The 16,435-nt window shown below is 43.6% G+C and overlaps 1 protein-coding gene across 2 annotated transcripts in view; it reads left to right on the forward strand.

Annotated features, from left to right (window-relative positions):
* The first annotated feature begins 1,140 nt into the window (after positions 1 to 1,140).
* The window catches only part of THBS4 (thrombospondin 4), a 44,361-nt gene continuing 29,066 nt past the window's right edge, over positions 1,141 to 16,435 (forward strand). For both annotated transcript variants that reach the window (XM_021699801.1, XM_021699808.1), the window contains exons 1-2: positions 1,141 to 1,311; positions 5,989 to 6,192. In XM_021699801.1, coding sequence (XP_021555476.1) covers positions 1,224 to 1,311; positions 5,989 to 6,192 — 292 coding nt within the window. In that variant the 5' untranslated portion in view covers positions 1,141 to 1,223. The remainder of the gene's footprint in view (positions 1,312 to 5,988; positions 6,193 to 16,435) is intronic.

Here is a 16,435-nt window from a genome sequence, read left to right on the forward strand (position 1 = left end):
AAATAAGATGAGTTAATCTTCCAGCTTGTGGCAGATTAAACTTTGAAATGAAATTCTTTGAGCCTTGAAGATAGGGACAGAAATGCTTTGCTGGATCTTCTCCAATACTCAAGATTTCTCAACAGGGAAACGTTTTGCCATTGTTCGGAAATATTTTTTCTTCTAGTTAATCCACGTTATTTCTAGGGGGCTTCACCTAGGAGAAAGACTAATTCCTTATGTTCCTTCCCTCTCTTTCAGTATGTTCCCTACTCCCCTACCTTTAAACTGTCACATGGAATCTTTGGGGAAGACGGAACAGAAGTGGGCAGGCAGAGGGTTTGGAAACTAGACTGAAAATAGATTCTCCATAAACCACCACCATCCTATCTGGATCGATTCCTTGGGATGCGTTTTATTTCCATTAAAAACTCAAAACTTTCAAACGTTCACTGCTCATGTCTCAAAACTTGATGGGGAAAAATATTCAACATTTGAAGTACTCAAGAAAAGCTTGAAGAAATAAAAGAAATCAATTGCTCTCTGGACCACTTTAGGAAGCAGGCGTTCCTGGACAGCCTTCAGGGTTCCTTCGCAAGGGGAACCTACGACGGGTGTTAAAAAGCCTCTCCAAACGCTGTTCTTCTTAGAAAACAAAAGCAGTACAGGAGGTGGGGGGACTGATGGTGCCTAACGCCAGCGGGACAGTGGCACTTTCTTCCTCCTTTCGCTCCCTTCTTCTCTTCCATCTCTACGCCGTCCTGTGTGCCTATCGCAGCCCCGGCTTCCGGGCTCTCCCAAAGCCCCTCGCCGGTCAGAGGCCGGCGACTGCGCCCAGCCCGGGTCCCGCTCGGCCGGGTCGGCTCCCCCACTCCGCACTCGGGCCTTTCCCTCCGCCGCCCACGCTCCCCGCTCCGGCCGCCTCCTCTCTTCCCAGCGAACGGGCTTGCCCGCCGAGGGGGCCGCCCCGGCCTCGGCCCTCCCCCGGCCCCGGCCGGCCAGACCATAAAGAGCCGGGCGGCGGCCGCCCAGGCAGCCGCTAGCGCACCCGGCTCCGCGCGGCCCCTGGACGCGAGCACCGCCCCCGACGGCAGCCCCGGACGCCGCGCCCCGCACACGCCTCGCGCTCCCTTCACCTGCGCCGCCCGCGGGGCCCGACGGAGGGACAGCGCGCCGCTGGGGACACCGAGGCACGGCCAGGCTGCCGTCGCTCGCGAGCGCCCGCGCCTGCAGGAAGAGCCAACATGCTGGCCCCGCGCGGAGCCGCCTTCCTCCTGCTGCACCTGGCCCTGCAGCCGTGGCTGGGGGCCGGCGCCCAAGCCACCCCCCAGGGTAAGTGGGCTCGCGCCGGGGCGGGGGGCGACGGTCCCCGGGTCCCTCCTTCCCGCTCCGCTTGAACGACAGGAGGGACCAACTCCGCGCGCGCTTCTTGGCCCCTGGCACTTCTCTGTCCCTCTGGGGCCCGAGTCACAGCATTTTGTAATTGGAAGTGGTGATTAGAGTATAGCATTTTCTGAGTCCATTATCCAGCGATGAGACCAATTCTCTAAGCAACAGCTTAGGGGATGCGAAACTTTTCAGTCTATGCGAAGAAGTGGGGTTCATTTCAGAGCTTACCACACGGCTCTAGACTTCTAACAGGTCCTGCCTGGAGTGGGGTGAAATCCAGGTTCTGTCCCCTGCGGCTCTCTCTGGCGGGCCATCCCTTCACCCTTGGCCCCCTAAATTCTCCGACGGGGCGGGAGTGATGTTCCCCCAGAAAGTCTGAGACCGTCATCTCCCAGAACGGCACAGCATTACTCTGTTTGCCCCACCACTCCCTGTTTTCTGTTCTTTGTTTGGACCCCAACGCCTCCTTTGGGAGGCGTGATCTCTTGATTCCCGAGATAAATAGAGCAGGAAGGACTGAGAAGTCGGTGTTTCTCTTACAGAGGTAAAAAAAAATCGATAAATACATTAAAAAGACACCTGAGTAATCCTCAAACCCCTAATTGAGATGGGGTGAAAATAACCGTTGGGCAGAACACAAGCTTAAACTGATTTTTTTTTTTTTTTTTTGCAAAGGCCAAAAGGAAGAAATTATTTAAGCAGGAAAAGATCTTAGCGCTCTAACAGGCCATCCAGTGATGACCTTCACCTGTTGATGTATTACTGAATAATGAAATAAAGCTGGGAGAGTCACACAGGTCCAAGTAAAAGTTGTTACTTCTCACAAAGCCAGAATGAAGAATGCCTGTGAGGGAATTCTCAAAGTCCTTCCCCTCCCATTGCAGTAATCACCCATTTAAACTTTGCATTTCACCAAATAACTCCTTTTGATTTTAGACCAGGAAACCAAAATAGTGGTTTCAGGGGGTAATGTTCTGCATTTAGTTTGCCTTGAACTATTTGAATGCTGTAATCTATATTCATTGTGACCACTCTTCTAGGAAGGTGGACAACAATGATTCCGTAATTGTATACATTGTAAAATGATCACCACGATAAGTCTAGTTAACATCTGTCACCATACAGCATTAGAAAAAATTAATTTCTTGTGATGAGAACTTTTGAGATCTTCTCTCTTAGCAACTTCCAATTATCCAATACCATATTATTAACTATAGTCAGCATGCTGTACTTTAAATCCCCATGACTTATTTATTTTATAACTGGAAGTTTGTACCTTTTGACACCTTTCACCCATCCCCCTCCCCCATTCTGTTCTCTATGAGCTTGGGTGGTGGTGGTTGTTGTTGAAGATTCCACATATAAAGTGAGATCATGCAGTATTTGTCTTTCTGTGTCTCACGTATTTCACTTAGCATAATGCCCTCAAGGTCCATCCGTGTTGTCACAAATGGCGAGATTTCATTCTTTTTTATGGCTAAATAATATTCCATTATATACAAATACCACATCTTCTTTATCCATTCATTATTAATGGACACGGGTTGTTTCCATCTCTTGGCTATTGTAAATAATGCTGCAGTGAACATGAATCTGCATATATCTTTTTGAATTAGTGTTTTGGGGTTTGGGTTTTGTTTTATTTTTTTTAATAACTACCCAGCAGTGGAATTGCTAGATCATATGTAGTTCTATTTTTAGTTTTTTAAGTATCCTCCACAGTGTTTTCCATAGTGGCTGCACCTATTTACATTCCCATCAACAGTGCACCAGAGGTCCCTTTTCTCCACATCCTCACCAACACTTGCTATTTCTTTGATAATAGCCATTCTAACAGGTGTGTGGTGATTACTCATTGTGGTTTTAATTTGCATTTCCCTGATGATTCCTGATGTTGACCACCTTCTCCTGTGCCTGTTAGCCATCTGTATGTCTTCTTTGGATAAATGTCTGTTCAGATCTTCTGCCAACTTAAAAATCAGATTGTTTGGGTTTTTTGCTATTGAGTCGTATGAGTTCTTTATATATTTTGGATATTAATCCCTTATCACATAGGATTTATAAGTATTTTCTCTCATTCTCTAGGTTATCTTTTCCTTTTGTTGATGGTTTCTTCTGTGCAGAAGCTTTTTTGTTTGATGGAGTCCCACTTGTTTATTTTTGCTTTTGTTGCCTTTGCTTTTTGATGTTAGGAATCTTTTTAACACAATTCAAAAGTTTTCTGATTACAGACATTGTTTGGCAGTTTTGAATTTACGGGTATAATATTTTGTGTTCCATGAATTCTTGACATTTGAACACACAACTTCATGGTGTGCTACAGGTATGGATTTTGCTGCTTCTTAGAGCTGCCTGTTTTATGGGACTTAAAATCAGGCTATACTACCTAAATTACCTGGTTAATTAGTTGCTGTAGATTATCAGATTAAGTCAAGTTTCTGATAGATTCTTTTATTGAGTTAATTAGTGCTTAGATCCTGGCACTATTACGAAAATGTAATAGCATTAATGGAAAATTGTTGTGTCTCATTTCCTTTTTAAAACACTCTCCAAACTCATTACTAACTAATCCCAACTCTGCCCCTTGAGAGAGAAGCCAATGGATTAGATGAACCTTGCAGACTGAAATAGAGTTAATTTAGCTTGAGCTAGATTATGAACATAATCATAGATCAAGAATCAGGGATAATAAGAGTTTAGTTTTGAGTGCAATTCACGTACCTTAAACTCACATCTGCAGATGCTTTATCCTGAATGGAACTTCTAGACATATTGTCTGTTGCCCTTGGCTCTTAGTGGTGGAAATGTAAAGCTTCCAGTTCTTTGGAAATTAAAAAATTCTGTTTCCCCTTTGAATTACAGTAGGCAGCAGTATTCAAGTTTTAGGGGAATGTGGAGTGCTGGAAGGAACATAATAGATTTTCTGCTTTCCAGTATTTCTAGTATCAAATTCATTATTTTGTAAGACCCTAAGTGCATGAGAAAGAAACAATACAGATCCGGTATAAAGACAGGTTGTCTTTTAAAGAATAGATATTCTTGAGTAACTAGGTTTTTGCCTGTTTGTCTTATAACTTTTATTTTTTTTCCTACTGCAAAAGCAACACCTGTTAATTGTAAAAAATAAAAAAGTGGATAAGCAAAAGAAAAGTAAATAAACGTATAAATATACAACCCAGAGATAGCTACTGTTCATGTTAACATTCTGTTGTGTTGTCTTTCAAATCTTTGCAGGGGCACCTGGGTGGCTCAGTTGGTTAAGCATCTGCCTTCGGCTCAGGTCATGGTCCCAGGGTACTGGGATCGAGCCCCACATCGGGCTCCTTGCTCAGCGGGGAGCCTGCTTCTCCCTCTGCCTGCCGCTCTCCCTGCTTGTGCGCTCTCTCTCTCTCTCTCTCTCAAATAAATAAAATCTTAAAAAAAAATTATTAGACAGGGCGCCTGGGTGGCTCAGATGGTTAAGTGTCTGCCTTCAGCTCAGGTCATGATCTCAGGGTCCTGGGATCGAGCCCCGCGTCGGGCTCCCTGCTCAGCGGGAAGCCTGCTTCTCTCTCTCTCCCTCCCTCTACTACTCCCCCCTGCTTGTATGCTCTCACTTTCTCTGTTGAATAAATAAATAAAATCTTTTAAAAAAATTTTAGAGGCTAACGTTCCTGCAGGCTGTGGAATTGTTCAAACAATATTTGTATAAACCAACAGAAATACTAAGTAACTTCTAGTGAGTATTACCCATTTGGCCTTTGCCTTTAAAATAACTCTGGATGTACACTCTTACAGCTTGCACAAATATTACAAAGCTTGAAAGTACTGCTGGCTTAATCAAAAGCAATTTATATAAATACAAATGCAGATTACAGTTTTTGTAGACCACCTCTGTCAGGTTACAGTTAAGAAAGAGAAACCCCATTGTTTTGTTTTTATATCAGAATTTTTTTTTTTTTAAGTAAGCCCTACACCCAACATGGGCTTGAACTCACAACGCCAAGATCAAGAGTTGCATACTCTACTGACTGAGCCAGCCAGGCACCCCTGCATCAAGATTTTTAACAGAGAAATAGTGGAGAACTCTAAATGCATAACAGGAACACTTGGGTCTCACAGAGGCAGCGAATCATTTTTCTGGCATACTGTGTCCCACCACATCCATGATTTCTGCTGCATTCCCTGTCTCATTTACACTGACCAAGAAAAGTACAGTTGGCTCTGGTCCACGGGGTGCATGAGGGACCCTAAGGCAGATATCCACTGCTTGGGGACATAAGAGAAACAGTGACTTGTGTGCTCTCACCTGTCGCCTTTGTACTCTAGGTCGGTAGTGCTTTTCCTAGTGGGCATTTTCAGAGCCACTTCTTTGGCCAAATGCAATTTAGGGTTTGCAAATTTAGTCTTCTCTTGGGGGCCATGACCTAGTGAGGAAAATTGTGTTGTACTTTTTCTGGTTCAAATGTCCAGCCACTATAAGAGTGATAAGGAAGAACGGGCGATTTTAGCCATGTGGAAAATGATAACAGTGTTAGTTGACGTTACTTCTATCTTACTGTCAAACTGTGCCCCCTCAAAAAAAAAATGTTTGTCTCAAACTTCTTTCACTGATTATCCCCTTTTTCCTGTTCTCCCCAGTCTTTGACCTTCTCCCATCCTCTAGCCAGAGGCTGAACCCAGCTGTTCTGCAGCCAATCCTGACGGACCCCACCCTGAATGAGGTCTATGTGATCTCCACCTTCAAGCTGCACACTAAAAGTTCAGCCACCATCTTTGGCCTTTACTCTTCAATGGACAACAGCAAATACTTAGAATTCACTGTGATGGGACGCTTGAACAAAGGTAAGCACATTTGCAGAAATCATTTTCTTAAGAATCTGCTTTTCCTATTCCAGCATTTGGGGTCTACTTGTCTTAAATGTTTCCCTCCTACAATTTTATTCTCATCCACCATTCGTTTCAGTTTTCAATACCAAGTTCTTCTTATTGTACATTGACCTGTATGGGAAGGGCGAGTTGATATATGGCGCGAGAAGAAGAATTGCTTGTGGCCAAAATACCCATCCTCCTGTTATTTGGGATCCAGTTTGGGAAGGAACAGGACCCAGGACCATTAGGCCGCTGTCTTAGTTTGGGCTGTTACAGCAAATACTACAGACTGGGTGGCTCAAACAAAAGACCTTTATTTCTCACAGTACTGGGGGCTGAGAAGTCCAAGATCAGGGTGCCAGCAGATTTTGTTTCTGGAGAAAGCCTGGGTGCTGCCACCTTCCTGCTCTGTCCTCACATGGCCTTTCCTCGCTGTGTGTGAGTGGAGAGCGGGAGCTCTCCGGCTTCCTTTCCGTATAAGGATACTAATGCCATCATGAGGGTCCCACCCTCGTGACCTAACTTAAACCTAATTACGTCCCAAAGACCCACTTCCTAATACCACCACATGGAAGGCTGGGGCTTCAACAGATGAATTTGGGGGGAGGGAGGGACACAAACATGCATCCTGTAACCGCCACCCACACCATTCTTATGTTCCCTTGGAAGCATGTGGCTTAGCAGACCTCACTCCCAGCTCTTGCAAGCACTCCTGGACTTGGAGAGAATCTACCTCAGTCAGTAGAACTCAATGAACAGCTCTCTTTTCCACCTGTCTTGTGCCGACTTACACAGGTCTGACACCTGTTTGGTTGTTTTGCTGTCAAATGTCACTGTCATTCAGAATGAGTTACTACAAATACTAAGAAGTGGCTCACAAAGAAAAGGGTCACTCTTTTTTCATCTCCTTCCCCTCCACCCATGCCCTGAGGACAGCACCTGTTCCTGCTTATGGAGGAATGTGACAGATACGTGTTCCTGCTGCCACATGCTTTTTTTTTTTTTTTAAGATTTTATTTATTTATTTTGACAGAGACACAGTGAGAGAGGGAACACAAGCAGGGGGAGTGGGAGAGGGAGAAGCAGGCTTCCCGCAGAGCAGGGAGCCCGATGTGGGACTCAATCCCAGCACCCTGGGATCATGACCTGAGCCGAAGGCAGACGCTTAACGGCTGAGCCACCCAGGCGCCCCTGCCACATGCTTTTAATAAAAGAGAAAAAGGGAGGACTGGCCCTTCTGGCAAGATTTCATATTTATTTCAGTTTACTTTACTTGTAGTGCTTCAGACTGTATCAGATTCCAATTGTTATTCAGCACTTACATTTTCAGATATTAGGAGCTGAAAGAAATTCTTCATTCTTAGCTTTCATAAGACTCCAGAGTTGAAAGCAAGAAGGAATGGGATTTTAACCCCTTTTATGTCAAGTTCCAACCTCCCCCTACACCCCCCCCCCACTCACATGTGCTCCATCTGTCCCTTAGGCCTCTCAGGAGCTGTGGTGAGGTCTCCAGTAGTGAAGGGGGTCTGGGGACATGGCTCAGCAGATGGTCTAACCATTCCTGCGCCCTTTGCCCCATCTGTAGCCCTGATGGGAGGTGACTTCACTTACCTCCCTGCCTTGAATCAGACAGCCCCATGCCTCCCATCCCTAAAGGAACTGCTCATGCTCTACTAACCAGTCTATTCAGTTTGTGATCTATAAAAACCACCCTTCTTCGTCCAAAGATCAATAGCTTCTCACAGAACTGTGTGTTTTAGAGGCATTGAAAGATTTTCGTTTAGCTCACCCAGCTTAGTGGCCAAAGGGTCCTCTGTAGAGTGAAAAACCCTGCATCTAGCTGTTCACCCTCACTGACTCTCCCCCTCCATTTCGAAATTGGCCAGTATGCATGAGCCCATTGTGGAAAATCTGTGTTTCCTGGAAACGCAAGGCAGCAACTTCCCGGAATTGATTTTCTGTTTGCTCTACATGGGCAGAGATAACGCTAGATGGGAAGGTGGAGAGGCCACGGTGTTTGTAAGTGTGTTTCCTTTGGACAACCACTGGTCATGTGATTGAGCTGTAAACATCAGCTAATCTCCATGTTGATGAACACCTCTCCACCCTCCAACCTATTAGAGAAGATAAATAGCTCTTAGAATTCTTTTTATAAATATTTTCTAACAGAATCCAGAAATGAAAATTTTCAGAAAACAAAGAGCAATTTATATCAGAGTTTGGAGAGTTGAAGAATTTGACCTAGAGAAGTTTCACTGGAACACTAGGAAAAAGTACAGAGATTTGCCAACACTGGTGAATCTGAAGGTTCTAGAAAAGAGCAGCAGCCCATTCTGATGGGAACAAGGAGAACTCACTGGGTCCATTAGCTCCCCGGAAAAGACGGGGCATGTGGTTGTGACTCCCCGTTGAGGTATTCGATGGTGACCATGCAGGCCTGACCTAATTTGAGGGGGTTGGGGGAGAATCCTCTTCCCAGAAGGTGAGCCCCAATCATTATCTAGGGCCCTAGATGCGCTCCTGAGGACTGTGCAGCACAAGCTTGCCGCCGAGCTCTCTGCTTCTGCTCTCACACTCCCAAGTCATCCTTCCCGTGGCTGCACATTATGGTTATAAGCATAACTTGGAACGAGTTATGCCTGACAGCAGAGACATTTAGTGTCTTCCTATTCCCAACTGAAAAAGGTACGAGTGTCCTTGCTAGGCAGGCAGGATTTTCTGCTGCATGACCCCCAACCCGCCTCTCCAATTTATCCCTCCTTCCAACCCTCCATGTAGCCTGTGCTTCAGCTGGATGGACTAGTTACCATTCCCTGGGCCCACCCATGCTGTCTGTCCTTCTCCGTCCGTGTACCCTTGCCCTCTGCTCCCCACTGGTACCATTTCCTGCACCGTCTACAGTTGCCATCTCCTATTCCTTCTGACCTCTTTTATTATGGGATTTTGTCCTTCTGTAAAATGTACTGATCTTAGCTTCCCTTGTACTTGGATTACCTCTAGGTCTTCTCTGCAGTAGGTTGTAAGCTCCCTCGGAGCAGGCGCTGAGCCTCCCTCAGCTCACGTTTGTGTCTGTTGCAGCACCTAGCACAGTGCCTCATACACAGAAGTAGCTCATGAGCAAACTGAATAGAATAAATGGAGGCTGAGAAGAGTAGCCTGGTTTGTTAAAGAAGACATGCAGTATTGTGTAAATTCTGGAAGTGCACAATGTCCGGCACATAGTGGGGCTGGCTCAAATTCATTAATGAATTGATGAATTTTGAAGACCATTTGGATGGGGTTATAAAGGAAATACAGTATTTCTGGTATAAATGTTCTATCAGATTGTTAGTAATACAGATGATATGATTTTGATAGAAATAAGCGTTCTACAGAAACCACCTGGCTGGACAGAAGATCTGGTTGATGCTTTTCTTGTATCTAGCATAGGGCAACTTTCCAGTAGTATTTTGAGTTCGAGTCACAGTTAAAAATCTTAACAGCTGTGTCCTCGTGAATATGTCTCTAAATTGCTTAGCCCTGGTTTACTGTTTCTACAGTGGGGGTGATAATAGCTGCTTCACAGGTTGATTGCAAGAACTGAATTATATAAAGTACAATTTTTTTTAGACTGCGAAGCTCAGTAAAAATTTGAGGTTCTGCCATAAGCTTCTATAAGATAGGTAGAAAGGAAGACGAGGGAGAGAGAAAGATCTCTACTTTTTTGGCAACTGTCTTCTGAAGATGATTTGGTGAACTCTTGGCTTGCCTTGATAAGGCCTTCACCTTTCAGAGAAAGCAAATAAGGGCACCTGGGTGGCTCCGTTGGTTAAGCGGCTGCCTTCAGCTCGGGTAATGATCCCAGGGTCCTGGGATCGAGCCCCGCATTGGGCTCTCTGCTCAGCCAGGAGTCTGTTTCCCCCTCTCCTTCTGCCCCTTCCCCGCTCATGTTCTCTCTCTCTCTCTCTCTCTCAAATAAATAAATAAAAATCTTTAAAAAAAAAAGAGAGAGAAAGCAAACAAGAAGAACTGCTTCTTTAGTCTTAATTTGACTGCCACTGTGGTGGAGCTGTGGTAATGAAGGGAACCCCAAGAATTTGCAGTAATGACTGCAGACGGTCACCTTCTTAGCCTAAGGTTAGGACGTGTCAAATAGAGTAATCGTTCACAGAGAAGCCTGTGGGCTAAAGAGAAACAGAGCATGAGAGAGAGCGAGAGAGAGAGAAGAGTTTCAAAATTAGAATTCTGAACCTGGTACTGAAGGTGGAAAATGAGGTGCGTCAGACATTAATATTTATGGAGCCCTTTTAATGTACCAGGACTGTGCTGAAGGCTCAACACTCATTTCTTTCTTCAATCTTCACAGTATTCTTGTGAGGTGACCTTGAATTAGCTCAATTTTAAAGTGGTCATATACAGAAAATGGGAAGAATTTTAGTGAACTTTAGGACAGACTCCTGGAGGGTTATATTATTATCCTTGTATTTGGGAATTACCTGGGAAAGAAAGCTGGGATTATGTGAAGGTAAATGGGTTCACTAAAAAGAAGTCATGCTAAACTTTTTTTAAAGTAAAGATTCTAAACTGATAGATCAAAAAGATGCTATGAGCATAATGTATCTTGACATGAAAAAAGAATTTTATGAAGTCGCTCATTATACCTTTCTGGATATAAAAAAGAACAAGCTAGGTAAATAGTACTATTAGGGCTTGGTAAGTTGTTTTATAGCAAAGCATCTAGAGTTTTTGACAAGGCTCTATCTTGGGTATTGAACCATCGAACATACCAGTGACTTGAGTGAAGATATAAATAGTATTTTATCATGTTGGCAAATGGCACATGGCTGGAAAAGACAGTTGAACATAAGGGATGCCATCATCAAGATTAACAAGGTCCTAGCAGCCTGACACATATGCCACAGTCATTCAGGTGAAATTTAATGGGAATAAATGTAAATCCATCATCTAGGAGTGAAAAGTAAATTGCCAAAGTGCAGGATATGGGACACCTATCCTGAAAGTTCTAGTCAGCAACATTAAGAACCAAGTATTATTTAACACAAAGCCTGACGTCTAGTAGCTATTTAGAAATGTTTGCTGAATGAATAAATGAAAAGATACAGTGATGTAACAGTTTTTTAAAATCTCCTTAAATTTTAGGCTTCATTAATGCATTTATGTGGCCAGATTAAGGGAGCTAATGCATCCCACAATGTTAACTGTCCAGGCCACACCTAAAATGTTTGTGTCTCATCCTGGACACATTTCACAGGGACACTCTCAAGTCCAAGATTGCCTTAAGGAGAGTCACCAAAACAGTAGTCCTCTAGACCCCATTTTTTACAATATCACAAAATCAGAATGTTAAAGGATCTGGAGAAATAAAGGAACCAGACAGAAGACGAGAGAGATGAAAGTTGCCTTAAAATATTTGAAGAATAGCATTTAGATGAAGGATGAGACTAAATCTGTCTGTAGCTCTGAAGAATACAATTAGGACCCATTGGTGGAAATCAGAGGGAATCGGCTCTGTATTTGGAAAATCTTGGAGAGCAATCCGGAAGTGAAGTGGGTTTCTCTGTGAAGTGATTCGTTCCTTGTTCCTGGAAATGTGCTGGTAGATACTTTCATTGAAAGGATTTGTGAAGGAGATACTGAGCTAGATGACTTACAGTGCTCATGTTCTGTGGTTCTGCTGAGGCCAAAGAGGTTCCATGGGCACTGAAGGAATTGCTTTGCAACTCTCTTCTACAACCTGACCTTGGGATTTTGTACACAATCACAGCTTTGTCGTCCACAGATAATTGAGTACATAATGAATCTCATAACTTCTCAAAATATAAAGCCCTCTGCAGATGTTTAACATCATTGCTGTGCTCCCTTTCCCTGGATGGTTTCTTTGCACGGTGTGGGGGTGGGGAGGGAGTGCGTGTGTGTGGGGGGGGTGTATACTCCGTATACTTTACATTTGTTCAACCTGCTGTAAGAAGATTTCAGAACCTCCAGACTGCATCCATCACACCTGGGAGTCACCCAGAGTACTTTCAGGAAAAGCAGTTTGATGATTTACCTTTTATATGTCTTTCCAAAGCATTAAAGTTACAAAGACCCAGTGTATAGGGCCTGAAGATAAATAAGCAAAGGCCAACAAGAATATCCATCACAAGAGACATTAATGGCAAGAAGGCTTTTTTTTGAAATGTACAATTATTTAAAAAGAGGAAAGGTTGACAGCAGTGGCTTTCATCATATATTTAAAAGTGCCAAAGAGCAAAGCCATTTGCCAAGCAAAGCAGAAAGCCCCGGACTACCTCGGCGCATTTGCTGCCTGCAGGCCAGGTCACTCTGAACTCTTTCGCCCAAGCAGACAAAATATTATCATTTCCAGTCCTTGAAAGCTGCCACCCTGCTTCACCACTTTGACATTCAGTACATCATAATATTTTTGACTACCAAGTCCACTTTTTAAACAGCACCTTTTGAGAATTCTTTTCCAAGAAAGCAATATTTCAAATCTTCATTGCTTGGATTTGCTCTTTCATCTCCCACCGGTCACGGAGACGGTCTGGAATCAGGCTAGACTCTACTGTTCTGGTGTCAGGCTGGTATCCAGGCATGGAAATGGAGCCATGAAATCAGGCCCCAAATTGTCCAGTGTACAAAGATGTGAAGTTTAGAAGGAAAGGATTGGTAAAGATAAACCAATAGAAACTGCCCCCCCCTTCAACATTGTTTAAGAGATTGTGGGTAAAAAAAAAAAAAAATCAGAGTGGATACAGGACTACTCTATTTTATCTATTTTTCATTCAATAAGTAGTTGTATTTGGTGTTGTCAGATGCTATGGTATATGAGAAAATTAATAAGAAATAGAATCCTAGTCCCAAGCGCTAATGTTCTAATAGAGAAGATAAGAAATAAACACAAATAAATATAGTAATACCTACAGTTGCATAGCAGTTTATAGTTTTTGCATTTTCTTATTTGACCACCACTGAAAAAATGAGACAGGGCAAGTCTTATTAGCTCCATTTAATAGTTTGAGAAATGGACACTTAGCAAAATGAACAGGCCCAGGGTCACATAGCTATTAGGTATCTGGGCCGTGACTAGACTCTGCATCCTGGGAAGGTAGAGCTAGAAAAGTCCTGAGCAAGTATTATGGGAACAGGAATGAGAACAATTGCTGGGCATGGGGAAGAAGGAAGACTTCAGGGAGGAGGGTGCATTGGAGCTGGATGTTGGCTTCAGACGTGTAACAGTGCTGGATCAGGAAAGAGAGGGATGGAGAAGAGAACATTCCACACAGGGAAGGAGGAGGGAAGCCAGAGAAACCTAGACAGGTGAAAATGTAAGACAGGTTGTTCAGCTTGGCTGGGCATCAGCACGGAGGGGAATGAAGGCCGGGGGAAGGTGGCAGCTAGTCCTGGGATGAGGAGTTTAGGTGTTATTTAGGAACCACTAGGGAGCTATTAAAAGATTTCATTTGCTTGCTAGTGTGTGGCTTTGAGAAGGCAATAACTTGGTCAGAAGAGTCCTATATATATATAGGAGCTTAAGCTGTCAGTCCAGAAAAACAGCAAGAAAGCTTCAGCAGGAAGGTGAGTCAGAAATCTGGGGCCACACCCAGCGACAGAGCGGAGTAGAGGTGGGAGATGCCATGTGGAGACCCGCAACCTTTGGTTGTAATCAGATGCACGTGGATCTTTATACTGGCCCTGTGAGAACTGGATCCATAGCGCCAACAAGCTGGTTTCAGCTAGTGGTGAGTGAAGAGGGGGTATGAGAACTCAGCAAGCCGCCGCTGAAGAAACAAAGACTGTTTCCCCGAGTGCAATGCGTGGTGATGGGCAGAGGTGTGGTGGACCCAGGAGAAGACCGCTCCTTCTAGCTTCAGGGGGCTGGCTTTGCACTCATGCCTAAGGAGGAAATGATTGTGTTATTAGCTCTGTGGGTACTTCCCCTCTGTTTTGCTCCCTCTGTTGTGTGTCTGTGAGCTTTAGACGGTTTCTGGACTCACTATGACTGATGTGAAAACATTGAGCTTCCTGAGCAGGTGCCTGTCTGCCCTCTGGGGTAGTCTTACTGCTCCGAAGATAAAATAAGTATTGAAGCACTGAAGTAAGGAGTTTGCAATAAAACAGAAAAATGAAAAATGGAAGCCATAAGAGGAATGAGAATTACTGGATCAAATATGTAGAATGGTAAATGTCAAAGCACTTGATAATTTTTCTGCTAACAGACATTGTGAAGATGGAAGTTTCCATAATTCTTCTTTTCTTTTTTTTTTTTTCCTCTTGCTATTGTCACAAGGTCTAGGAGCATGAGGAATTTGTCATTTCAGTGTTGCATTGCAAAACAAGGCAAGGCAGAAGTATAGAATGCCCTTAAATGACAGCATGAACACAATAGGAGCGTTTGCTACCTGCAGTAGATGTTGAATTGCCACTCTCTAAACTTTTTAATTTATATATGAAATGCTTTCAATGCAATCATTTTCTTATTCATTGAAAGTTCATGTGTACAATGTTTAATGTGCACCTGTTATGTGTAAAGTAACTCCACTGGGTACTATTTATAAAATTAAACTTAGTGATTCAGTTATGAAAATAAATCATGGCCCACATGCCCTGGAAGGCCTATTAAAAAGCAGGCAAGATGCCCATGAAAATATGTTTCCTTTGAATTCCACAGAAATATCAGTTTGGGGAAGAAAACCAAGGCCATTTGTTTTAAGCCACTATGGGTATCCTCTTCAACTGTTAATATGAGGAGGCTAGATTGTGGCTGTAAGGAGAATAAGGAGATGTTGACTATACGTGTCTATGACCCTAACTGAAGTTTGGTGGTCCCAGTGGTATTTTCATGGGCCTGTAAAAATTCCAGGTATTTATAAAACTGTTGAAAACAATAAAGAAATAAGAGTTTAAATTGGACAGCCACATGCAGAAGAATGAAACTGGACCATTTCCTTACACCACATACAAAAATAGACTCAAAATGGTTGAAAGACCTAAATGTGAGACAGGAGTCCATCAAAATCCTAAAGGAGAACACAGGCAGCAACCTCTTCGACCTCAGCCGCAGCAGCTTCTTCCTAGAAACATCGCGGAAGGCAAGGGAGGCAAGGGCAAAAATGAACTGTTGGGACTTCATCAAGATAAAAAGCTTTTGCACAGCAAAAGAAGCAGTCAACAAAACCAAAAGACAACTGAAGAATGGGAAGATATTTGCAAATGACATATCAGATAAAGGGCTAGTATCCAAAATCTATAAAGAACTTATTAAACTCTACACCCAAAGAACAAATGATCCAATCAGGAAATGCGCTGAAGACATGAACAGACATTTTTCCAAAGAAAACATCCAAATGGCCAACAGACACATGAAAAAGTGCTCAGCATTGCTCGGCATCAGGGAAATCCAAATGAAAACCTCAATGAGATACCACCTCACACCAGTCAGAATGGCTAAAATTAACAAGTCAGGAAACGACAGATGTTGGCGAGGATGTGGAGAAAGGGGAACCCTCCTACACTGTTGGTGGGAATGCAAGCTGGTGCAGCCATTCTGGAAAACAGTATGGAGGTTCCTCAAAAAGTTGAAAATAGAGCTACCATATGACCCAGGAATTGCACTACTGGGTATTTACCCCAAAGATAAAAATGTAGGGATCCGAAGGGGTATGTGCACCCCGGTGTTCATAGCAGCAATGTCCACAATAGCCAAACTATGGAAAGACCCAAGATGTCCATCAACAGATGAATGGATAAAGAAGATGTGGTATATATATACAATGGAATATTATGCAGCCATCAAAAGGAATGAAATCTTGCCATTTGCAATGACGTGGATGGAACTGGAGGGTATTATGCTGAGCAAAATAAGTCAATCAGAGAAAGCATGTATCATATGATCTCACTGATATGAGGAATTCTTAATCTCAGGAAACAAACTGAGCATTGCTGGAGTGGTGGGGGGGGTGGGAGGGATGGGTGGCTGGTGATAGACATTGGGGAGGGTATGTGTTATGGTGAGCCCTGTGAATTGTGTAAGACTGATGAATCACAGACCTGTACCTCTGAAACAAATAATACATTATATGTTAAAAAAAAAAAAAAGAGAGAGAGAAGATAGGAGGAAGGGAAGAATGAAGGGGGGAAATCGGAGGGGGAGATGAACCATGAGAGACTATGGACTCTGAGAAACAAACTGAGGGTTCTAGAGGGGAGGGGGATG

The sequence above is a fragment of the Neomonachus schauinslandi genome, chromosome 7 (assembly GCF_002201575.2).
Source record: "Neomonachus schauinslandi chromosome 7, ASM220157v2, whole genome shotgun sequence".
NCBI classification, from domain to species: Eukaryota; Metazoa; Chordata; class Mammalia; order Carnivora; family Phocidae; genus Neomonachus; species Neomonachus schauinslandi.